Source organism: Nerophis lumbriciformis, linkage group LG37, assembly GCF_033978685.3.
Source record: "Nerophis lumbriciformis linkage group LG37, RoL_Nlum_v2.1, whole genome shotgun sequence".
Classification (NCBI taxonomy): Eukaryota; Metazoa; Chordata; class Actinopteri; order Syngnathiformes; family Syngnathidae; genus Nerophis; species Nerophis lumbriciformis.
Genome location: NC_084584.2, coordinates 4546180 through 4572500, shown reverse-complemented (window position 1 = coordinate 4572500; position 26321 = coordinate 4546180). Strand labels below are relative to the sequence as shown.

The following is a 26321-nucleotide window of genomic DNA, read 5'->3' as shown; positions in this document are numbered from 1 at the left end:
TGTAATATGTACAATATACACACTGCAAGTATATATATATATAATGTAGTAAAAGACACCTTAATAACAATATGTAATATGTACAATATACACACTGCAAGTATATATATATATAATGTAGTAAAAGACACCTTAATAACAATATGTAATATGTACAATATACACACTGCAAGTATATATATAATGTAGTAACAGACACCTTCATAACAATATGTAATATGTACCATATACACACTGCAAGTATATATATAATGTAGTAAAAGACACCTTCATAACAATATGTAATATGTACTATATACACACTGCAAGTATATATATAATGTAGTAACAGACACCTTCATAACAATATGTAGTATGTACAATATACACACTGCAAGTATATATATAATGTAGTAACAGACACCTTCATAACAATATGTAATATGTACAATATACACACTGCAAGTATATATATATAATGGAGTAAAAGACACCTTAATAACAATATGTAATATGTACAATATACACACTGCAAGTATATATATATATAATGTAGTAAAAGACACCTTAATAACAATATGTAGTATGTACAATATACACACTGCAAGTATATATATAATGTAGTAAGACACCTTAATAACAATATGTAATATGTACAATATACACACTGTAAGTATATATATATATATATATAATGTAGTAACAGACACCTTCATAATTATATATAATATGTACAATATACACACTGCAAGTATATATATATATAATGTAGTAAAAGACACCTTAATAACAATATGTAGTATGTACAATATACACACTGCAAGTATATATATAATGTAGTAAGACACCTTAATAACAATATGTAATATGTACAATATACACACTGCAAGTATATATACCGGTATATATAATGTAGTAACAGACACCTTCATAATTATATATAATATGTACAATATACACACTGCAAGTATATATATATATAATGTAGTAAAAGACACCTTCATAACAATATGTAATATGTACAATATACACACTGCAAGTATATATATAATGTAGTAACAGACACCTTCATAACAATATGTAATATGTACAATATACACACTGCAAGTATATATATAATGTAGTAACAGACACCTTCATAATTATATATAATATGTACAATATACACACTGCAAGTATATATATATATATATATATATATATATATATATATATATATATATATATATATATATATATATATATATATATATATAATGTAGTAACAGACACCTTCATAACAATATGTAATATGTACAATATACACACTGCAAGTATATATATAATGTAGTAACAGACACCTTCATAACAATATCTAGTATGTACAATATACACACTGCAAGTATATATATATATAATGTAGTAAAAGACACCTTAATAACAATATGTAATATGTACAATATAATGGATTTAAATGGGTGTCATTTTGTACTATTTAATTATGCATTAATATTTTTCTTATGATATACACAAAGTTCAGTGAGCAGCTTGTGTTATGTGTGTCCATGTCTGTTGAGTTGTTGTGTTGAATGGATATTGTTTCATCTTTGTGTATTTTTTTGCACTGTGACTAGGGAAGGTTGTTTTCATTGGGCCATATAATCCATTTGTTTTGTACCGTGACTAGGGAAGGTTGTTTTCATTGGGCCATATAAGTATATTTATTTGCACCGTGACTCGGGAAGATTGTTTTCATTGGGCCATATGTTGCACCATGACTAGAGAAGGTTGTTGTCATTGGGCCATATACGTATATTTTTTTTGCACCATGACTAGGGAAGGTTGTTTTCATTGGGCCATATAAGTATATTTTTTGCATTATGAATAGGGAAGGTTGTTTTCATTGGGCCATATAAGTGTATTTCTTTTGCACCATGACTAGAGAAGGTTGCTTTCATTGGGCCATATAAGTATATATTTTTTGCACCATGACTAGGGAAGGTTGTTGTCATTGGGCCATATACGTATATTTTTTTTGCACCATGACTAGGGAAGGTTGTTTTCATTGGGCCATATAAGTATATTTTTTGCATTATGATTAGGGAAGGTTGTTTTCATTGGGCCAAATATTGCACCATGACTAGGGAAAGTTGTTTTCATTGGTCCATATAAGTATATTTTTTTGCACCATGACTAGGGAAGGTTGTTTTCATTGGGCCATATACGTATATTTTTTTTTGCACCATGACTAGGGAAGGTTGTTTTCATTGGGCCATATAAGTATATTTTTTGCACCATGACTAGGAAGGTTGCTTTCATTGGGCCATATAAGTATATATTTTTTGCACCATGACTAGGGAAGGTTGTTTTCATTGGGCCATATAAGTATATTTGTTTTGCACCATGACTAGGGAAGGTTGTTTTCATTGGGCCATATAAGTATTTTTTTTTGCACCATGACTAGGGAAGGTTGTTTTCATTGGGCCATATAAGTATATTTTTTGCATTATGACTAGGGAAGGTTGTTTTCATTGGGCCAAATGTTGCACCATGACTAGGGAAAGTTGTTTTCATTGGTCCATATAAGTATATTTTTTTCGCACCATGACTAGGGAAGGTTGCTTTCATTGGGCCATATAAGTATATTTTTTGCATTATGATTAGGGAAGGTTGTTTTCATTGGGCCAAATATTGCACCATGGCTAGGGAAGGTTGCTTTCATTGGGCCATATAAGTATATATTTTTTGCACCATGACTAGGGAAGGTTGTTTTCATTGGGCCATATAAGTATATTTTTTTCGCACCATGACTAGGGAAGGTTGTTTTCATTGGTCCATATAAGTATATTTTTTTCGCACCATGACTAGGGAAAGTTGTTTTCATTGGTCCATATAAGTATATTTTTTTCGCACCATGACTAGGAAGGTTGCTTTCATTGGGCCATATAAGTATATTTTTTGCATTATGATTAGGGAAGGTTGTTTTCATTGGGCCAAATATTGCACCATGGCTAGGGAAGGTTGTTTTCATTGGGCCATATAAGTGTATTTTTTTTGCACCATGACTAGGGAAGGTTGTTTTCATTGGGCCATGTAAGTATATTTTTTGCACCATGGCTAGGGAAGGTTGTTTTCATTGGGCCATATAAGTATATTTTTTGCATTACGATTAGGGAAGGTTGTTTTCATTGGGCCAAATATTGCACCATGACTAGGGAAAGTTGTTTTCATTGGTCCATAAAAGTATATATTTTTTCGCACCATGACTAGGGAAGGTTGTTTTCATTGGGTCATAGAAGTGTATTTTTTTTGCACCATGACTAGGGAAGGTTGTTTTCATTGGGCCATATAAGTATATTTTTTGCATTATGACTAGGGAAGGTTGTTGTCATTGGGCCATATACGTATATTTTTTTTGCACCATGACTAGGGAAGGTTGTTTTCATTGGGCCATATAAGTATATATTTTGCACCATGGCTAGAAAAGGTTGCTTTCATTGGGCCATATAAGTATATTTTTTTGCACCGTGACTAGGGAAGGTTGTTGTCATTGAGCCATATAAGTATATTTGTTTTGCACCATGACTAGGGAAGGTTGTTTTCATTGGTCCATATAAGTATATTTTTTTCGCACCATGACTAGGGAAGGTTGTTTTCATTGGGCCATATAAGTGTATTTGTTTTGCACCATCACTAGGGAAGGTTGTTTTCATTGGGCCATATAAGTATATATTTTTTGCACCATGACTAGGGAAGGTTGTTTTCATTGGGCCATATAAGTATATTTTTTGCACCATGACTAGGGAAGGTTGTTGTCATTGAGCCATATAAGTATATTTGTTTTGCACCATGACTAGGGAAAGTTGTTTTCATTGGTCCATATAAGTATATTTTTTTCGCACCATGACTAGGGAAGGTTGTTTTCATTGGGCCATATAAGTATATTTTTTGCACCATGGCTAGGGAAGGTTGCTTTCATTGGGCCATATAAGTATATTTTTTTGCACCATGACTAGGGAAGGTTGTTTTCATTGGGCCATATAAGTATATATTTTTTTGCACCATGACTAGGGAAGGTTGTTTTCATTGGGCCATATAAGTATATGTTTTGCACCATGACTAGGGAAGGTTGTTGTCATTGAGCCATATAAGTATATTTGTTTTGCACCATGACTAGGGAAGGTTGTTGTCATTGAGCCATATAAGTATATTTGTTTTGCACCACTACTAGGCAAGGTTGTTGTCATTGAGCCATATAAGTATATTTGTTTTGCACCATGACTAGGGAAGGTTGCTTTCATTGGGCCATATAAGTATATATTTTTTTGCACCATGACTAGGGAAGGTTGTTGTCATTGAGCCATATAAGTATATTTGTTTTGCACCATGACTAGGGAAGGTTGTTTTCATTGGGCCATATAAGTAAATCCGTGCATAGTTCCGATAAGAGCATAATTAAAGGTCATTGACTTGAGTTACTAGCAATGTCCACTTGATAACGTTAAAGTACCACCCACTAGGTGTGGTGAAATGAACCTCTGCATTTGACCAATCCCATTGTTCCACCCACTGGAAGGTGAGGGGAGCAGTGAGCAGCAGCGGTGGCCACGCTCGGGAATCGGTGGCGACATTATGGCAGGATCCAAGGCAAGCAAGATTCCTTATTTACCTCATGACGTCGGTGGGCCGTTTAGTTTGGACACGCCTGATATCATTTACAGTTTATCGCGCAACCCAAATGCGAATGTTGGTGGTCCCTGTTCCCGTTACCGTGACAGCCGCCTCCTCCCGGGTGTTGTAGGTGTCCAGATACTCTTGCAGCTCCAGCGCACTGAACTTCATCTTCTCCAGGAGGCCGTAAGACATGATCTGAAACGAGGACATGCAGCGTCAGACGTCGGCCTGGTCCCGGGGTCGGTCCCGGGTGAAGAGAACTCACGGTGTCGGCGTCAATGTAGATGGTGGGGCAGTCTGAGCAGGTGGTGAGCATCTGTGAGGACCTGAGGAACTTGGAGCCGATGCCCCTGAGGCCCTCGCCGAGGTAGGAGGCCACGTCGGTCGTCAGGGTGCAGAATTTACCCTGGATGTTCTGGAAGACGCGGCGGTGAGGACCGTGTAGTGGCGGCAAAACAAGGAGGGGATGTTTACCCTGAAGAGTGACGAGAAGACTTGGAAGGTGTAGACGGCACAGGAGCCGTCCGAGTCCGCCACCAGCTGGTTGATGTGAAACCGCCACGCCTCCTCGGAGTCGTCGCACACCGCCGGCTGGAACGCCGCCAAGATCGCAGAGAAAAACGGGGACGGCGGCGGCGGGAAGCCGAGGTCCTCCAGATCGTCCACGTCGTCGCGCAAGCTGTCAGTCAGACGGATTACTCGGCGTGACCTCGAATGAGCGCGTGCGTGTTTTCCTCACCTGGGAAGACTGTTGGGGTCCAGGCAGTCCAGAGCAGGTTGGCAGTAGTCGCGGTCCAGACGGGGCATCCCGCCCTGAGGTTGCCCCAGCAACTCCAGAGTGAAGCTCTCGCCGCAGTCCGAGCCGGGAGGGAGCTCGTGGGCGCTCAGGGACAGATCGTCATCCTGAGCCTGCGTGTCCTCGTCGTCGACGCACGTCCTGGCCTGTCCGGCACACACACACACACCCGGTCAACGTCCCAGCCTCTACACGCACAAGACCTACGTGCTCACATGCAGGAGGTGCTCCTGGCCTGGAGTGGTGGCGCTGAAGGAGTGAGGGTCGGCGGACATGTCGTACGACGTCGACAGAGAGTTGGTCTCGTCCGACGGGGACGGATTTGTCTGGAACACGAGGACTAGGTCAAGTCATGGGTTAAGGACCGGGTGCCGGGGCCGGTGCAGGACTCGTACACACCAGCTGCGAGTGCGACAGGCTCCGGCTGGTGGAAGACTCCTCTTCCTCGGAGGACTCCTCCGAGTCGTGGGGATCTTCGTGTCCCAGGCTGGGCGTGCTGCCCGAGTGCTGGCTCTCCTCCAGCAGGTCGCCCAGCTCGGTGCTGTCCAGGGATCGGCGGCGCACGCCCCAGTTGAAGCTGTCCATGGTCTCGCCCTGGATGGAGGACAACACCAAGAAGCGGCCCTTGACGGATTGCGCACACCCCGGCTCATGTCGATGCCGAATGTGAGAGAACTTACCTGCAGCTCCTGAGAGGGAGGGAGGGAAGAAAGAAAGAGACAGTTAGTACAGTGCAACCTCCATTTACAAACACCTCTATTTGCAAACTTTCTTCAATTTACAAACTTTTATCTCGAGCCAAATATCCCTCCGTGTGCGAACTGTGTCTGTCTATGAACACTTCATTCATTCATTTTGTGATTTAGAGTCCCACCATAGACAGACTTCTCTAGTACAGTGCAACCTCCATTTACAAACACCTCTATTTGCAAACTTTCTTCAATTAACAAACTTTTATCTCGAGCCAAATATCCCTCCGTGTGCGAACTGTGTCTGTCTATGAACACTTCATTCATTCATGTTGTGTCTTAGAGCTTCACCATAGACAGACTTCTCTAGTAAAGTGCAAGCTCCATTTACAAACACCTCGATTTGCAAACTTTCTTCAATTTACAAACTTTTATCTTGAGTTAAATATGTCTCCGTGTGTGAACCGTGTCTCTGTCTATGAACACTTCTTTCATTCATTTTGTGTCTTAGAGCTCCACCATAGACAGACTTCTCTAGTACAGTGCAACCTCCATTTACAAACACCTCTATTTGCCAACTTTCTTCAATTTACGAACTTTTATCTTGAGTTGAATATGTCTCTGTCTATGAACACTTCATTCATTCATGTTGTGTCTTAGAGCTTCACCATAGACAGACTTCTTGAGTACAGTGCAACCTCCATTTACAAACACCTCGATTTGCAAACTTTCTTCAATTTACAAACTTTTATCTTGAGTTAAATATGTCTCCGTGTGTGAACCGTGTCTCTGTCTATGAACACTTCTTTCATTCATTTTGTGTCTTAGAGCTCCACCATAGACAGACTTCTCTAGTACAGTGCAACCTCGATTTACAAACACCGCTATTTGCAAACTTTCTTCAATTTACAAACTTTTATCTTGAGTTGAATATGTCTCTGTGTGCGAACTGTGTCTCTGTCTATGAACACTTCATTCATTCATTTTGTGTCTAAGAGCTTCACCATAGACAGACTTCTTGAGTACAGTGCAACCTCCATTTACAAACACCTCGATTTGCAAACTTTCTTCAATTTACAAACTTTCATCTAGAGCCAAATATGCCTCCGTGTGCAAACCATGTCTCTGTCTATGAACACTTCATTCATTCATTTTGTGTCTTAGAGCTTCACCATAGACAGACTTCTCTAGTACAGTGCAACCTCCATTTACAAACACCTCTATTTGCAAACTTTTATCTCGAGCCAAATATGCCTCAGTGTGCAAACCATGTCTCTGTCTATGAACACTTCATTCATTCATGCTGTGTCTTAGATCTCCACCATAGACAGACTTCTCTAGTACAGTACAACCTCCATTTACAAACACCTCTATTTGCAAACTTTTATCTCGAGCCAAATATGCCTCAGTGTGCAAACCATGTCTCCGTCTATGAACGCTTCATTCATTCATTTTGTGTCTTAGAGCTTCACCATAGACAGACTTCTTGAGTACAGTGCAACCTCCATTTACAAACACCTCTATTTGCAGACTTTTATCTCGAGCCAAATATGCCTCCGTGTGCGAACCATGTCTCTGTCTATGAACACTTCATTCATTCATTTTGTGTCTTAGATCTCCACCATAGACAGACTTCTCTAGTAAAGTGCAACCTCCATTTACAAACACCTCTATTTGCAAACTTTCTTCAATTTACAAACTTTTATCTTGAGTTGAATGTCTCTGTGTGCGAACCATGTCTCTGTCTATGAACACTTCATTCATTCATGTTGTGATTTAGAGTCCCACCATAGACAGACTTCTCTAGTAAAGTGCAACCTTGATTTACAAACACCTCTATTTGCAAACTTTCTTCAATTTACAAACTTTTATCTCGAGCCAAATATGCCTTAGTGTGCAAACCATGTCTCTGTCTATGAACACTTCGTTCATTCATGTTGCGATTTAGAGTCCCACCATAGACAGACTTCTCTAGTAAAGTGCAACCTCGATTTACAAACACCTCTATTTGCAAACTTTCTTCAATTTACAAACTTTTATCTTGAGTTGAATATGTCTCTGTGTGCGAACCGTGTCTCTGTCTATGAACACTTCATTCATTCATTTTGTGTCTTAGAGCTCCACCATAGACAGACTTCTCTAGTAAAGTGCAACCTCGATTTACAAACACCTCTATTTGCAAACTTTCTTCAATTTACAAACTTTTATCTCGAGCCAAATATCCCTCCGTGTGCGAACCGTGTCTCTGTCTATGAACACTTCATTCATTCATGCTGTGTCTTAGAGCTCCACCATAGACAGACTTCTCTAGTACAGTGCAACCTCCATTTACAAACACCTCTATTTGCAAACTTTCTTCAATTTACAAACTTTTATCTCAAGCCAAAAATGCCTCAGTGTGCAAACCATGTCTCTGTCTATGAACACTTCATTCATTCATTTTGTGTCTTAGAGCTTCACCATAGACAGACTTCTTAAGTACATTGCAACCTCCATTTACAAACACCTCTATTTACAAACTTTCTTCTATTTGCAAACTTTTATCTCGAGCCAAATATGCCTCAGTGTGCAAACCATGTCTCTGTCTATGAACACTTCATTCATTCATGCTGTGTCTTAGATCTCCACCATAGACAGACTTCTCTAGTACAGTGCAACCTCCATTTACAAACACCTCTATTTGCAAACTTTTATCTCGAGCCAAATATGCCTCAGTGTGCAAACCATGTCTCTGTCTATGAACACTTCATTCATTCATGCTGTGTCTTAGATCTCCACCATAGACAGACTTCTCTAGTACAGTGCAACCTCCATTTACAAACACCTCTATTTGCAAACTTTCTTCAATTTACAAACTTTTATCTCGAGCCAAATATGCCTCAGTGTGCAAACCATGTCTCTGTCTATGAACACTTCATTCATTCATTTTGTGTCTTAGAACTCCACCATAGACAGACTTCTCTAGTACAGTGCAACCTTGATTTACAAACACCCCTATTTGCAAACTTTTCCATTTACAAACTTTTATTTTGAGCCAAATATGCCTTAGTGTGCAAACCATATAACCATACAAAATTATTATTACTATTAAGGGTTTTTGTGATTTCTGATCGTTTGTGAGGGCACCAAAGGGGCATTTTGTTACACAGTACTGTGTCGCACTTTATATTGTGTTGAAAGTGTACAAAACGTCACTAAAACAGACTTTTGTCGAGGCTGCAACCCATTATTTATGTCAGAATAATTGTATCTAAGTTATCACACAACTTTGTGTTTCAATGACAAAAGCTGTCTTTAATCCTACCAAGCAGAGGGCTTGTAAAACTCCACCGTGTAGGATGGGAAGCAACATGAGGGTGTTCTGTTTCTTTCATGATTTGTAATCAACAGAAAGATATTGTCTGACCCGAGAACTACAAAGCGAAGAGGAAGCAGGACCTGACTCCCCTACAGGGACCTCTTCTTTGAACTGTTTTGTAATCAAAGGCGATAGCTGTTTATGACCCCTGTCCCTTAGAAACAGCTGTTGCCATGTAATCAGGGAAAGTCCAAATAAAAGAGGTGGCGTGATGGAGACGGTACAAGAGTACAGCCCAGACGCGCTCTCCTCAATTGAGCCATATTTAATTCTGTCTCTGTTTAATTCCTTGCTTCTTGACTTGTTTAATAGATGTCATCAGTGTTTGAACCTGACAATTTACATTTACATTGTTTTGCTATTGAGGAATCTGCTTCATTATACAAACTTTTCGATTTAGGAGCCCTGTTTGAGAACCATTTCTGTTCGTAAATGGATGTGAATTCCACTAGCCCAAAGGGTTCACTACAAGAAGTTGTAAAGGTAAACAAACCCCGCCCCCCTCACCTCTCCGTCCTCCAGCTCCACATCCAGGAAATCGAAGTCTCGGAAGACCCGGAACTGCTGCTCGCTGGCGGTGTCGTCCAAGGTGTCTTCCCTGGTCCCGCCCTCCTCCGACGACACGCCGCTCTCGCGTACCTCCATCATTTCCAGGTCGCCGCAGGACGAGAAGATGACCTGAAGGACGAAGAAAGATGAAGGACATCTTCTCAGCACTGAGGGGGAGGCGGCTTACAGAGGGGTTCTTGGTAAGTCCGACTTCTTGTCCACACAGGGAGAGAACGTTCACCAGCTTCTCTCTGGTCCGCTTCTACGGGGAAGATGGCGAGGTGAGTGTGGATGTGTTCTGCCTTCAGCTCCTCTTGTGTGGTACCTGAGAGGACTGCGGGCGCCTCCAGCTGACAGGAACCAGGATGGTGTTGGAGTTGGACCCGGACGAGGTGGATGATGTGCTGCGTGTCACCGCCATGGCTCGGGCCTTCCCCTCTCTGATGCCAGAACCCTGGAGGCCGTCGAAGCGTCGCCCGATCACCGGGGTCTGTTGGTTATTATAGACCGGGCTTGGTTAGTATAGACCGGGCTTTCTGCTCCGCCGCTCCCAGTCTGTGGAACGCTCTCCCTGACCACCTGAGGGCACCACAGACTGTGGATGCTTTTAAAAAAAGCTTAAAATCCCTTCTTTTAAAATTTTTAATTTTTAATTTAGATATATGCATACTACCGTATTTTCCGCACTATTAGCCGCACCTAAAAACCACAAATTTACTCAAAAGCTGACAGTGCGGCTTATAACCCGGTGCGCTTTATATATGGATTAATATTACGATTCATTTTCATAAAGTTTCGATCTCGCAACTACGGTAAACAGCCGCCATCTTTTTTCCCGGTAGAACAGGAAGCGCTTCTTCTTCTACGGCAAGCAACCGCCAAGGTAAGCACCCGCCCCCATAGAACAGGAAGCGCTTCTTCTTCTACTGTAAGCAACCACCCGCCCGCGTAGAAGAAGAAAAAGCGCGCGGATATTACCGTACCGGTACGTTTCATTTCCTTTGTGTGTTTACATCTGTAAAGACCACAAAATGGCTCCTACTAAGCGTCAGGGATCCGGTTCATGAAAAGACGCAATCTCTCCATCCGCACACGGATTACTATTTCACAGCAACTGATATTCCTGTGAACCGCACTGTGGATACAACGGGAGCACGTACGGTGAATATTCGCACCACAGGGAATGAGAAGTCATCCTTCACTGTGGTTCTAGCCTGCCATGCTAATGGCCAGAAACTCCCACCCATGGTGATATTCAAAAGGAAGACCTTGCCAAAAGAGACCTTTCCAGCCGGCGTCATCATAAAAGCTAACTCGAAGGGATGGATGAAGAAAAGATGAGCGAGTGGTTAAGGTAAGTTTAAGTTTACGCGAAGAGGCCGGGTGGCTTTTTTCACGCAGCTCCGTCCATGTTGATATACGACTCCATGCGCGCCCACATCACGCTGGTTTTAATATATTATTAAAGTTTGACTGACCTATTTGACTGTTTTTTTGACATTCCTTTAGCGCAGTTAGATGCGGCTTACAACACGGGGCGGCTTATAGGTGGACAAAGATTTGAAATATGCCGTTCATTGAAGGCGCGGCTTATAACCCAGGGCGCCTTATGGTGCGGAAAATACGGTAGTTATTATTTGTATTTATTTTGTATTATCTTTTAATTTTTATTTTAATACACTGTAGCACTTTGAGGTTGTTTACTCAATGTAAAGTGCTTTTTACAAATAAAATGTATTATTATTATTTTATATAATAAAGTACCTGATCTTTTATTACTCACTTCTTTCCAATTTGACAGAAAAATACACAGTACAGGGACACACCTTCTCATTCAATTCTTTACGTTCATGACTAAAACTATGAATGAACACATGTGGAGTTATGTACTTAACAAAAAACACTGAAAACATGTTTTATATTCGAGTTTCTTCAAAATAGCCACCCTTTGCTCTGGTTACCGCTTTGCACACACATGGCATTCTCTCCGTGAGCTTCAAGAGGTAGTCACCTGAGATGGTTTTCACTTCACAGGTGTGCTGGAAGCTCATTGGCCAGTTTATTATTGTAAAAAACAAAAAACAGTTGTGTTGTTTTTCCATTTACAGTATTATGTTACACTATTTTACAGTAAAATTCTGGTGACTAAGCGGCCAGTTTGTTGTTGTAAAAAAAAACAGTTGTATTGTTATTTAATTTAATGTAACAAGTTGTAAAAAAACACTACATTTTACAGTAGAATTCTGGTGACTAAGCGGCCAGTGTTTTATTGTAAAAAAACAATTGTATTGTTTTTCCATTTACCGTAATATTTTGTAAAAAAAAACACTATATTTTACAGTGGAATTCTGGTGACTAAGTCACCAGTTTTTTACAGTAAAATATACAGATATTTTTTAGTGTAGGTAAAAAAACACATACGTGAAGATTCTGGCGACTAAGCGGACAGTTTTTTTTATTGTAAAAGAAAACAGGTGTATTGTTTTTCCTTTTACTGTAATATGTTGTAAAAACACTATATTTTACAGTAAAATTCTAGTCACTAAGCTGCCATTTTTTGTTTTTACTGTAAAAACAGTTGTATTGTTTTACCATTTACTGTAATATGTTGTAAAAACACTATATTTTACAGTACAACAGTAGTGTATAGTTTATGGTGTGTTTTGTTGCGCCCTACAAAGTCCAAGACAACAGTAGTGTATAGTTTATGTTGTGTTTTGTTGCGCCCTACAAAGTCCAAGAGAACAGTAGTGTATAGTTTATGTTGTGTTTTGTTGCACCCTACAAAGTCCAAGAGAACAGTAGTGTATAGTTTATGGCGTGTTTTGTTGCGCCCTACAAAGTCCAAGACAACAGTAGTGTATAGTTTATGGTGTGTTTTGTTGCGCCCTACAAAGTCCAAGACAACAGTAGTGTATAGTTTATGTTGTGTTTTGTTGCGCCCTACAAAGTCCAAGACAACAGTAGTGCATAGTTTATGGTGTGTTTTGTTGCGCCCTACAAAGTCCAAGACAACAGTAGTGCATAGTTTATGGTGTGTTTTGTTGCGCCCTACAAAGTCCAAGACAACAGTAGTGTATAGTTTATGGTGTGTTTTGTTGCGCCCTACAAAGTCCAAGACAACAGTAGTGTATAGTTTATGGTGTGTTTTATTGCGCCCTACAAAGTCCAAGACAACAGTAGTGCATAGTTTATGGTGTGTTTTGTTGCGCCCTACAAAGTCCAAGACAACAGTAGTGTATAGTTTATGGTGTGTTTTGTTGCGCCCTACAAAGTCCAAGACAACAGTAGTGTATAGTTTATGGTGTGTTTTGTTGCGCCCTACAAAGTCCAAGACAACAGTAGTGCATAGTTTATGGTGTGTTTTGTTGCGCCCCACAAAGTCCAAGACAACAGTAGTGTATAGTTTATGGTGTGTTTTGTTGCGCCCCACAAAGTCCAAGACAACAGTAGTGTATAGTTTATGGTGTGTTTTGTTGCGCCCTACAAAGTCCAAGACAACAGTAATGTATAGTTTATGGTGTGTTTTGTTGCGCCCTACAAAGTCCAAGACAACAGTAATGTATAGTTAATGGTGTGTTTTGTTGCGCCCTACAAAGTCCAAGACAACAGTAGTGCATAGTTTATGGTGTGTTTTGTTGCGCCCTACAAAGTCCAAGACAACTGTAGTGTATAGTTTATGGTGTGTATTGTTGCGCCCTACAAAGTCCAAGACAACAGTAGTGCATAGTTTATGGTGTGTTTTGTTGCGCCCTACAAAGTCCAAGACAACAGTAGTGTATAGTTTATGGTGTGTTTTGTTGCGCCCTACAAAGTCCAAGACAACAGTGGTGCATAGTTTATGGTGTGTTTTGTTGCGCCCTACAAAGTCCAAGACAACAGTGGTGCATAGTTTATGGTGTGTTTTGTTGCGCCCTACAAAGTCCAAGACAACAGTGGTGCATAGTTTATGGTGTGTTTTGTTGCGCCCTACAAAGTCCAAGACAACAGTAGTGCATAGTTTATGGTGTGTTTTGTTGCGCCCTACAAAGTCCAAGACAACAGTAGTGCATAGTTTATGGTGTGTTTTGTTGCGCCCTACAAAGTCCAAGACAACAGTAGTGCATAGTTTATGGCGTGTTTTGTTGCGCCCTACAAAGTCCAAGACAACAGTAGTGTATAGTTTATGGTGTGTTTTGTTGCGCCCTACAAAGTCCAAGACAACAGTAGTGTATAGTTTATGGTGTGTTTTGTTGCACCCTACAAAGTCCAAGACAACAGTAGTGTATAGTTTATGGTGTGTTTTGTTGCGCCCCACAAAGTCCAAGACAACAGTAGTGTATAGTTTATGGTGTGTTTTGTTGCGCCCTACAAAGTCCAAGACAACAGTAGTGTATAGTTTATGGTGTGTTTTGTTGCGCCCTACAAAGTCCAAGACAACAGTAATGTATAGTTTATGGTGTGTTTTGTTGCGCCCTACAAAGTCCAAGACAACAGTAATGTATAGTTAATGGTGTGTTTTGTTGCGCCCTACAAAGTCCAAGACAACAGTAGTGTATAGTTTATGGTGTGTTTTGTTGCGCCCTACAAAGTCCAAGACAACAGTAGTGTATAGTTTATGGTGTGTTTTGTTGCGCCCTACAAAGTCCAAGACAACAGTAGTGTATAGTTTATGGTGTGTTTTGTTGCGCCCTACAAAGTCCAAGACAACAGTAATGTATAGTTTATGGTGTGTTTTGTTGCGCCCTACAAAGTCCAAGACAACAGTAATGTATAGTTAATGGTGTGTTTTGTTGCGCCCTACAAAGTCCAAGACAACAGTAGTGCATAGTTTATGGTGTGTTTTGTTGCGCCCTACAAAGTCCAAGACAACTGTAGTGTATAGTTTATGGTGTGTATTGTTGCGCCCTACAAAGTCCAAGACAACAGTAGTGCATAGTTTATGGTGTGTTTTGTTGCGCCCTACAAAGTCCAAGACAACAGTAGTGTATAGTTTATGGTGTGTTTTGTTGCGCCCTACAAAGTCCAAGACAACAGTGGTGCATAGTTTATGGTGTGTTTTGTTGCGCCCTACAAAGTCCAAGACAACAGTGGTGCATAGTTTATGGTGTGTTTTGTTGCGCCCTACAAAGTCCAAGACAACAGTGGTGCATAGTTTATGGTGTGTTTTGTTGCGCCCTACAAAGTCCAAGACAACAGTAGTGCATAGTTTATGGTGTGTTTTGTTGCGCCCTACAAAGTCCAAGACAACAGTAGTGCATAGTTTATGGTGTGTTTTGTTGCGCCCTACAAAGTCCAAGACAACAGTAGTGCATAGTTTATGGCGTGTTTTGTTGCGCCCTACAAAGTCCAAGACAACAGTAGTGTATAGTTTATGGTGTGTTTTGTTGCGCCCTACAAAGTCCAAGACAACAGTAGTGTATAGTTTATGGTGTGTTTTGTTGCACCCTACAAAGTCCAAGACAACAGTAGTGTATAGTTTATGGTGTGTTTTGTTGCGCCCCACAAAGTCCAAGACAACAGTAGTGTATAGTTTATGGTGTGTTTTGTTGCGCCCTACAAAGTCCAAGACAACAGTAGTGTATAGTTTATGGTGTGTTTTGTTGCGCCCTACAAAGTCCAAGACAACAGTAGTGTATAGTTTATGGTGTGTTTTGTTGCGCCCTACAAAGTCCAAGACAACAGTAGTGTATAGTTTATGGTGTGTTTTGTTGCGCCCTACAAAGTCCAAGACAACAGTAGTGTATAGTTTATGGTGTGTTTTGTTGCGCCCTACAAAGTCCAAGACAACAGTAGTGTATAGTTTATGGTGTGTTTTGTTGCGCCCTACAAAGTCCAAGACAACAGTAGTATATAGTTTATGGTGTGTTTTGTTGCGCCCCACAAAGTCCAAGACAACAGTAGTGTATAGTTTATGGTGTGTTTTGTTGCGCCCCACAAAGTCCAAGACAACAGTAGTGTATAGTTTATGGCGTGTTTTGTTGCGCCCTACAAAGTTCAAGACAACAGTAGTGCATAGTTTATGGTGTGTTTTGTTGCGCCCTACAAAGTCCAAGACAACAGTAAAGCATAGTTTATGGTGTGTTTTGTTGCGCCCTACAAAGTCCAAGACAACAGTAGTGCATAGTTTATGGTGTGTTTTGTTGCGCCCTACAAAGTCCAAGACAACAGTAGTGTATAGTTTATGGTGTGTTTTGTTGCGCGCTACAAAGTCCAAGACAACAGTAGTGTATAGTTTATGGTGTGTTTTGTTGCGTCCCACAAAGTCCAAGACAACAGTAGTGTATAGTTTATGGTGTGTTTTGTTGCGCCCTACAAAGTCCAAGACAACAGTAGTGTATAGTTTATGGTGTGTTTTGTTGCGCCCTACAAAGTCCAAGACAACAGTAAAGCATAGTTTATGGTGTGTTTTGTTGCGCCCTACAAAGTCCAAGACAACAGTAGTGCATAGTTTATGGTGTGTTTTGTTGCGCCCTACAAAGTCCAAGACAACAGTAGTGTATAGTTTATGGTGTGTTTTGTTGCGCCCTACAAAGTCCAAGACAACAGTAGTGTATAGTTTATGGCGTGTTTTGTTGCGCCCCACAAAGTCCAAGACAAGAGTAGTGTATAGTTTATGGTGTGTTTTGTTGCGCCCTACAAAGTCCAAGACAACAGTAGTGTATAGTTTATGGTGTGTTTTGTTGCGCCCCACAAAGTCCAAGACAACAGTAGTGTATAGTTTATGGTGTGTTTTGTTGCGCCCTACAAAGTCCAAGACAACAGTAGTGTATAGTTTATGGTGTGTTTTGTTGCGCCCTATAAAGTCCAAGACAACAGTAGTGCATAGTTTATGGTGTGTTTTGTTGCGCCCTACAAAGTCCAAGACAACAGTAGTGTATAGTTTATGGTGTGTTTTGTTGCGCCCTACAAAGTCCAAGACAACAGTAGTGTATAGTTTATGGTGTGTTTTGTTGCGCCCTACAAAGTCCAAGACAACAGTAATGCATAGTTTATGGTGTGTTTTGTTGCGCCCCACAAAGTCCAAGAGAACAGTAGTGTATAGTTTATGGTGTGTTTTGTTGCGCCCCACAAAGTCCAAGACAACAGTAGTGTATAGTTTATGGTGTGTTTTGTTGCGCCCCACAAAGTCCAAGACAACAGTAGTGCATAGTTTATGGTGTGTTTTGTTGCGCCCTACAAAGTCCAAGACAACAGTAGTGCATAGATTATGGTGTGTTTTGTTGCGCCCTACAAAGTCCAAGACAACAGTAGTGCATAGATTATGGTGTGTTTTGTTACGCCCTACAAAGTCCAAGACAACTGTAGTGTATAGTTTATGGTGTGTTTTGTTGCGCCCTACAAAGTCCAAGACAACAGTAGTGTATAGTTTATGGTGTGTTTTGTTGCGCCCTACAAAGTCCAAGACAACAGTAGTGTATAGTTTATGGTGTGTTTTGTTGCGTCCCACAAAGTCCAAGACAACAGTGGTGTATAGTTTATGGTGTGTTTTGTTGCGCCCTACAAAGTCCAAGACAACAGTAGTGTATAGTTTATGGTGTGTTTTGTTGCGCCCTACAAAGTGGTAATAATGTAAGTATGGCACTTATTACGCACTTAACTTGCAGTTTTCAACATTCAGCCGCCTCACCTCTGAGATGTCGAAGGTGAAGTCCAAGGTCTTTCCAGGCAGGGCCTTGGCTGAGCCGTCCCAGACTCGGCTGACCTCCAGGTTGGACAGGTCTCCCTGGGCCTGGCCGTAGGGCGGGTGCACCAGGCTGGCAGAGCGCGACACCACCAGCTTCAAGATGTTCAAGGCATCCTTCCAGTGCACGGTCTGAGAGCAACACCCGCGTCAACACACCCGCACGCACCCGGACGTGAGCACACCCACCTGGACAAACTTCTCGATGGTCTTTGTGACGTCTGCGTTGAACTGCTTGACCTGCACGGCGGCCAGGTCCATGTGGCTGAGCAGGCAGTAGATGATCTGCAGGAGGGACTGCTGCATGCTGGGAAGTCCTTTGTCCAGCAGCTGCGTGCACACCCTGCTCGTTAAGACCCAGGTCACGTGACCACGGGTAAGTGTGCCATACCTCCGCCATGTAGGTGACCATGTTGAGCGTGATGTCACAGAAGGCCTCGTGCAGGTAGCGGCACACCACGCTCACCCAGGAGAAGGGGTCCCGGGTGTAGGAGCGCGTCTTGTAGAGGGTCATCACGTGCGCCAGGTGGGACAGCTTGGTGGTCTTCTCCACCAAGCACACCTGGGAGGACAGCTAGACCTTAGTCACTCTGTAGGAGCTCCCCTTTTACACCTTCATTACACGTACATGTCCTTTAACACTGACATTGATGATACGTACATGTCCTTTAAAACTGACATTGATTTTACGTACATGTCCTTTAAAACTGACATCGATTATACGTACATGTCCTTTAAAACTGACATTGATAATACGTACATGTCCTTTAAAACTGACATTGATTATACGTACATGTCCTTTAAAACTGACATTGATGATACGTACATGTCCTTTAAAACTGACATTGATTATACGTACATGTCCTTTAAAACTGAACACTGATTATACGTACATGTCCTTTAAAACTGACACTGATTATACGTACATGTCCTTTAAAACTGACATTGATACGTTGATACGTACATGTCCTTTAAAACTGACATTGAAACATTGATTATACGTACATGTCCTTTAAAACTGACCCTGATTATACGTACATGTCCTTTAAAACTGACACTGATTATACGTACATGTCCTTTAAAACTGACATTGATACGTTGATACGTACATGTCCTTTAAAACTGACATTGATACAACGTTGATTATACGTACATGTCCTTTAAAACTGACATTGAAACAACGTTGATTATACGTACATGTCCTTTAAAACTGAACATTGATGATACGTACATGTCCTTTAAAACTGAACATCGATGATACGTACATGTCCTTTAAAACTGACACTGATTATAGGTACATGTCCTTTAAAACTGACATCGATTATACGTACATGTCCTTTAAAACTGACATTGAAACGTTGATTATACGTACATGTCCTTTAAAACTGACATTAATACAACATTGATTATACGTACATGTCCTTTAAAACTGACATTGATACGTTGATTATACGTACATGTCCTTTAAAACTGAACATTGATTATATGTACATGTCCTTTAAAACTGACATTGATTATACGTACATGTCCTTTAAAACTGACATTGATACATTGATTATACGTACATGTCCTTTAAAACTGAACATTGATGATACGTACATGTCCTTTAAAACTGAACATTGATTATACGTACATGTCCTTTAAAACTGACATTGATTGTATGTACATGTCCTTTAAAACTGACATTGATACGTTGATTATACGTACATGTCCTTTAAAACTGACATTGATACATTGATTATACGTACATGTCCTTTAAAACTGAACATTGATTATATGCACATGTCCTTTAAAACTGAACATTGATTATACGTACATGTCCTTTAAAACTGAACATTGATTATATGCACATGTCCTTTAAAACTGAACATTGATACGTACATGTCCTTTAAAACTGACACTGATTATACGTACATGTCCTTTAAAACTGACATTGATACAACGTTGATTATACGTACATGTCCTTTAAAACTGACATTGAAACAACGTTGATTATACGTACATGTCCTTTAAAACTGAACATCGATGATACGTACATGTCCTTTAAAACTGACATTGATTATACGTACATGTCCTTTAAAACTGAACATCGATGATACGTACATGTCCTTTAAAACTGACATTGATTATACGTACATGTCCTTTAAAACTGACATTGATACAACGTTGATTATACGTACATGTCCTTTAAAACTGACATTGAAACAACGTTGATTATACGTACATGTCCTTTAAAACTGAACATCGATGATACGTACATGTCCTTTAAAACTGACATTGATTATACGTACATGTCCTTTAAAACTGAACATCGATGATACGTACATGTCCTTTAAAACTGACATTGATTATACGTACATGTCCTTTAAAACTGACATTGATACAACGTTGATTATACGTACATGTCCTTTAAAACTGACATTGAAACAACGTTGATTATACGTACATGTCCTTTAAAACTGAACATTGATGATACGTACATGTCCTTTAAAACTGAACATCGATGATACGTACATGTCCTTTAAAACTGACATTGATTATACGTACATGTCCTTTAAAACTGACATTGATTTTACGTACATGTCCTTTAAAACTGACATTGATTATACGTACATGTCCTTTAAAACTGACATTGATACGTTGATTATACGTACATGTCCTTTAAAACTGAACATTGATGATACGTACATGTCCTTTAAAACTGACATTGATACGTTGATTATACGTACATGTCCTTTAAAACTGACATTGATACAACGTTGATTATACGTACATGTCCTTTAAAACTGACATTGATACGTTGATTATACGTACATGTCCTTTAAAACTGACATTGATACGTTGATTATACGTACATGTCCTTTAAAACTGACATTGATACGTTGATTATACGTACATGTCCTTTAAAACTGACATTGATACAACGTTGATTATACGTACATGTCCTTTAAAACTGACATTGATACGTTGATTATACGTACATGTCCTTTAAAACTGAACATTGATGATACGTACATGTCCTTTAAAACTGACATTGATACGTTGATTATACGTACATGTCCTTTAAAACTGACATTGATACAACGTTGATTATACGTACATGTCCTTTAAAACTGACATTGAAACAACGTTGATTATACGTACATGTCCTTTAAAACTGAACATTGATGATACGTACATGTCCTTTAAAACTGAACATCGATGATACGTACATGTCCTTTAAAACTGACATTGATTATACGTACATGTCCTTTAAAACTGACATTGATTATACGTACATGTCCTTTAAAACTGACATTGATACAACGTTGATTATACGTACATGTCCTTTAAAACTGACATTGAAACAACGTTGATTATACGTACATGTCCTTTAAAACTGAACATTGATGATACGTACATGTCCTTTAAAACTGAACATCGATGATACGTACATGTCCTTTAAAACTGACATTGATTATACGTACATGTCCTTTAAAACTGACATTGATTTTACGTACATGTCCTTTAAAACTGACATTGATTATACGTACATGTCCTTTAAAACTGACATTGATACGTTGATTATACGTACATGTCCTTTAAAACTGAACATTGATGATACGTACATGTCCTTTAAAACTGACATTGATACGTTGATTATACGTACATGTCCTTTAAAACTGACATTGATACAACGTTGATTATACGTACATGTCCTTTAAAACTGACATTGATACGTTGATTATACGTACATGTCCTTTAAAACTGAACATTGATGATACGTACATGTCCTTTAAAACTGACATTGATACGTTGATTATACGTACATGTCCTTTAAAACTGACATTGATACAACGTTGATTATACGTACATGTCCTTTAAAACTGACATTGATACGTTGATTATACGTACATGTCCTTTAAAACTGACATTGATACAACGTTGATTATACGTACATGTCCTTTAAAACTGACATTGATACGTTGATTATACGTACATGTCCTTTAAAACTGAACATTGATGATACGTACATGTCCTTTAAAACTGACATTGATACGTTGATTATACGTACATGTCCTTTAAAACTGACATTGATACGTTGATTATACGTACATGTCCTTTAAAACTGAACATTGATGATACGTACATGTCCTTTAAAACTGACATTGATACGTTGATTATACGTACATGTCCTTTAAAACTGACATTGATACAACGTTGATTATACGTACATGTCCTTTAAAACTGACATTGATACGTTGATTATACGTACATGTCCTTTAAAACTGACATTGATACGTTGATTATACGTACATGTCCTTTAAAACTGACATTGATACGTTGATTATACGTACATGTCCTTTAAAACTGACATTGATACAACGTTGATTATACGTACATGTCCTTTAAAACTGACATTGATACGTTGATTATACGTACATGTCCTTTAAAACTGAACATTGATGATACGTACATGTCCTTTAAAACTGACATTGATACGTTGATTATACGTACATGTCCTTTAAAACTGACATTGATACAACGTTGATTATACGTACATGTCCTTTAAAACTGACATTGATACAACGTTGATTATACGTACATGTCCTTTAAAACTGACATTGATACGTTGATTATACGTACATGTCCTTTAAAACTGAACATTGATGATACGTACATGTCCTTTAAAACTGACATTGATACGTTGATTATACGTACATGTCCTTTAAAACTGACATTGATACAACGTTGATTATACGTACATGTCCTTTAAAACTGACATTGATACGTTGATTATACGTACATGTCCTTTAAAACTGACATTGATACGTTGATTATACGTACATGTCCTTTAAAACTGACATTGATACGTTGATTATACGTACATGTCCTTTAAAACTGACATTGATACAACGTTGATTATACGTACATGTCCTTTAAAACTGACATTGATACGTTGATTATACGTACATGTCCTTTAAAACTGACATTGATACGTTGATTATACGTACATGTCCTTTAAAACTGACATTGATACAACGTTGATTATACGTACATGTCCTTTAAAACTGACATTGATACGTTGATTATACGTACATGTCCTTTAAAACTGACATTGATACAACGTTGATTATACGTACATGTCCTTTAAAACTGACATTGATACGTTGATTATACGTACATGTCCTTTAAAACTGACATTGATACGTTGATTATACGTACATGTCCTTTAAAACTGACATTGATACGTTGATTATACGTACATGTCCTTTAAAACTGACATTGATACAACGTTGATTATACGTACATGTCCTTTAAAACTGACATTGATACGTTGATTATACGTACATGTCCTTTAAAACTGAACATTGATGATACGTACATGTCCTTTAAAACTGACATTGATACGTTGATTATACGTACATGTCCTTTAAAACTGACATTGATACAACGTTGATTATACGTACATGTCCTTTAAAACTGACATTGATACGTTGATTATACGTACATGTCCTTTAAAACTGACATTGATACGTTGATTATACGTACATGTCCTTTAAAACTGACATTGATACGTTGATTATACGTACATGTCCTTTAAAACTGAACATTGATGATACGTACATGTCCTTTAAAACTGACATTGATACGTTGATTATACGTACATGTCCTTTAAAACTGACATTGATACAACGTTGATTATACGTACATGTCCTTTAAAACTGACATTGATATGTTGATGATACGTACATGTCCTTTAAAACTGAACATTGATGATACGTACATGTCCTTTAAAACTGACATTGATTTTACGTACATGTCCTTTAAAACTGACATTGATGATACGTACATGTCCTTTAAAACTGACATTGATGAAACGCTGTCATTTGAAAGAAAAGCAAGTATACAAAGTTACTATTCTAGTATCAAGTCATAAATAATGAGGTACTGCAAAGGAAGCCAGCATGCTAACATTAGCAAGCTGAGGACTGCAGGTGCACCTCACCTGTGCGATGCGCTCAGCACTCTCCTTGCAGAACTGTGTGGGGTGTCCAAAGTGCTGCACCAGGTGAGGCAGCAGACACAGCACGTTGAGAGGGAAACCTGTGGGCGAGCACACGTCAAGAGGAGGAGTGGTGGGGTGGTGATGGTGGTGTGGGCACACCCACCCAGGGACTGGGAGCTGTCCACCACGGGCACGCGGGACACGGGTGTGAGCTGGCAGAAGAGCTGCAGGGTGAGGTCGGAGGTGGCCTGGGAGGTGAAGCCCTTCAGCAGCAGCTGCTGGATGCCTGAGAAACCACTCCATCGCAGCTGAGCTTGCAGCTTCTCCAGGCGCTCTCGGTTCTCTGCTCGGTCCAGAGGGACCTGCCAGGTCACACATGACATGAAGAAGAGGGAAGACAACAATGGGGACGCATATCAAGTCCAACTAGGCTGGGATTTTTTAACATTTTTCTCACTTTTTCCCCCCCCTTCCCGTGGGACTTGGCTGGGCACGTTTTGGACATTTTGGCCATCCCAAGACTTGTGGGACTCGAACCCAATTGTGTGATTTTTGAAAAGTTTTGGGACTTTTGATGACTTTTCTCCCCCCCTTCCCGTGCGACTTTGCTGGGCACGTTTTGGACATTTTGGGCATCCCGGGACTTGCGCGGCCAGCGGCAGAACATTTTTGGGACTTTTGCCGACTTTGCTCACTTTTCTCCCCCCCTTCCCGTGGGACTTGGCTGGGCGCGTTTTGGACATTTTGGCCGGCAGCGGGACTTGTGGGACTTGAACCCGGATGTGATTTTTTAACATTTTTGGGACTTTTGCTGACTCTTCTCCCCCTCTTCCCGTGGGACTTGTCTGGGCGCGTTTTGGACATTTTGGGCATCCCAAGACTTGTGAGACTTGAACCCAATTGTGTGATTTTTGAAAAATTTTGGGACTTTTGCTGACTTTTCTCCCCCTCACTTGCTTGGCCAGCGGCAGAACATTTTTGGGACTTTTGCCGACTTTTCTCACTTTTCTCCCCCCCTTCCCGTGGGACTTGGCTGGGCGCATTTTGGATATTTTAGGCATCCCAGGACTTGCGCAGCCGGCGGCGGGACTTGTGGGACTCGAACCCAATTGTGTGGATTTTGAAAAGTTTTGGGACTTTTGCTGACTTTTCTCCCCCCCTTCCCGTGCGACTTTGCTGGGCACGTTTTGGACATTTTGGGCATCCCAAGACTTGTGGGACTCGAACCCAATTGTGTGATTTTTGAAAAGTTTTGGGACTTTTGCCGACTTTTCTCACTTTTCTCCCCCCCCTTCCCGTGGGACTTGGCTGGGCGCGTTTTGGACATTTTGGCCGGCGGCGGGACTTGTGGGACTTGAACCCGGATGTGATTTTTTAACATTTTTGGAACTTTTGCTGACTTTTCTCCCCCCCTTCCCGTGGGACTTGGCTGGGCGCGTTTTGGACATTTTGGGCATCCCAAGACTTGTGAGACTTGAACCCAATTGTGTGATTTTTGAAAAATTTTGGGACTTTTGCTGACTTTTCTCCCCCTCACTTGCGCGGCCAGCGGCAGAACATTTTTGGGACTTTTGCCGACTTTTCTCACTTTTCTCCCCCCCTTCCCGTGGGACTTGGCTGGGCGCATTTTGGATATTTTGGGCATTCCAGGACTTGCGCAGCCGGCGGCGGGACTTGTGGGACTCGAACCTGGGTAGGTATTTTAGACAATATTGGGACTTTTGCCGAATTTTCTCACTTTCCCCCCCCCCCTTCCCGTGGGACTTGGCTGGGAGCGTTTTGGACACATTGGGCATCCCGACCAGCGTGGCTGGCGACGGGACTTGTGGGACTTGATTTTCTAACATTTTTCTGACTTTTTCCGACTTTCCCCACTTTTCTCCCCCCCTTCCCGTGCGACTTTGCTGGGTGAGTTTTGGACATTTTGGGCATCCCAAGACTTGTGGGACTCGAACCCAATTGTGTGGATTTTGAAACGTTTTGGGACTTTTGCTGACTCCCCCCCCCTTCCCGTGGGACTTTGCTGGGCGCGTTTTGGACATTTTGGCCGGCGGCGGGACTTGTGGGACTTGAACCCGGATGTGATTTTTTAACATTTTTGGGACTTTTGCTGACTCTTCTCCCCCCCTCCCCGTGGGACTTGGCTGGGCGCGTTTTGGACATTTTGGGCATCCCAGGACTTGTGAGACTTGAACCCAATTGTGTGATATTTTAAAAGTTTTGGGACTTTTGCTGACTTTTCTCCCCCCCACTTGCGCGGCCAGCGGCAGAAAATTTTGGGGACTTTTGCCGACTTTTCTCACTTTTCTCCCCCCCTTCCCGTGGGACTTGGCTGGGCGCGTTTTGGACATTTTGGCCGGCGGCGGGACTTGTGGGACTTGAACCCGGATGTGATTTTTTAACATTTTTGGGACTTTTGCTGACTCTTCTCCCCCCCTCCCCGTGGGACTTGGCTGGGCGCGTTTTGGACATTTTGGGCATCCCAGGACTTGTGAGACTTGAACCCAATTGTGTGATATTTTAAAAGTTTTGGGACTTTTGCTGACTTTTCTCCCCCCCACTTGCGCGGCCAGCGGCAGAAAATTTTGGGGACTTTTGCCGACTTTTCTCACTTTTCTCCCCCCCTTCCCGTGGGACTTGGCTGG

The 26321-nt window shown here is 40.5% G+C and overlaps 1 protein-coding gene across 1 annotated transcript in view; it reads right to left on the bottom strand.

Annotated features, from left to right (window-relative positions):
- fryb (furry homolog b (Drosophila)) overlaps positions 1 to 26321 on the bottom strand; it is a 231855-nt gene that overhangs the window by 11181 nt on the left and 194353 nt on the right. The window contains exons 47-60 of the mRNA XM_072912548.1: positions 23840 to 24038; positions 23677 to 23774; positions 18079 to 18249; positions 17877 to 18017; positions 17634 to 17819; positions 10350 to 10514; positions 10212 to 10286; positions 9983 to 10153; positions 5828 to 6022; positions 5644 to 5754; positions 5372 to 5574; positions 5107 to 5311; positions 4898 to 5047; positions 4729 to 4827 (exon numbers count right to left, since the gene is read on the bottom strand). Coding sequence (XP_072768649.1) covers positions 4729 to 4827; positions 4898 to 5047; positions 5107 to 5311; positions 5372 to 5574; positions 5644 to 5754; positions 5828 to 6022; positions 9983 to 10153; positions 10212 to 10286; positions 10350 to 10514; positions 17634 to 17819; positions 17877 to 18017; positions 18079 to 18249; positions 23677 to 23774; positions 23840 to 24038 — 2169 coding nt within the window. The remainder of the gene's footprint in view (positions 1 to 4728; positions 4828 to 4897; positions 5048 to 5106; positions 5312 to 5371; positions 5575 to 5643; positions 5755 to 5827; positions 6023 to 9982; positions 10154 to 10211; positions 10287 to 10349; positions 10515 to 17633; positions 17820 to 17876; positions 18018 to 18078; positions 18250 to 23676; positions 23775 to 23839; positions 24039 to 26321) is intronic.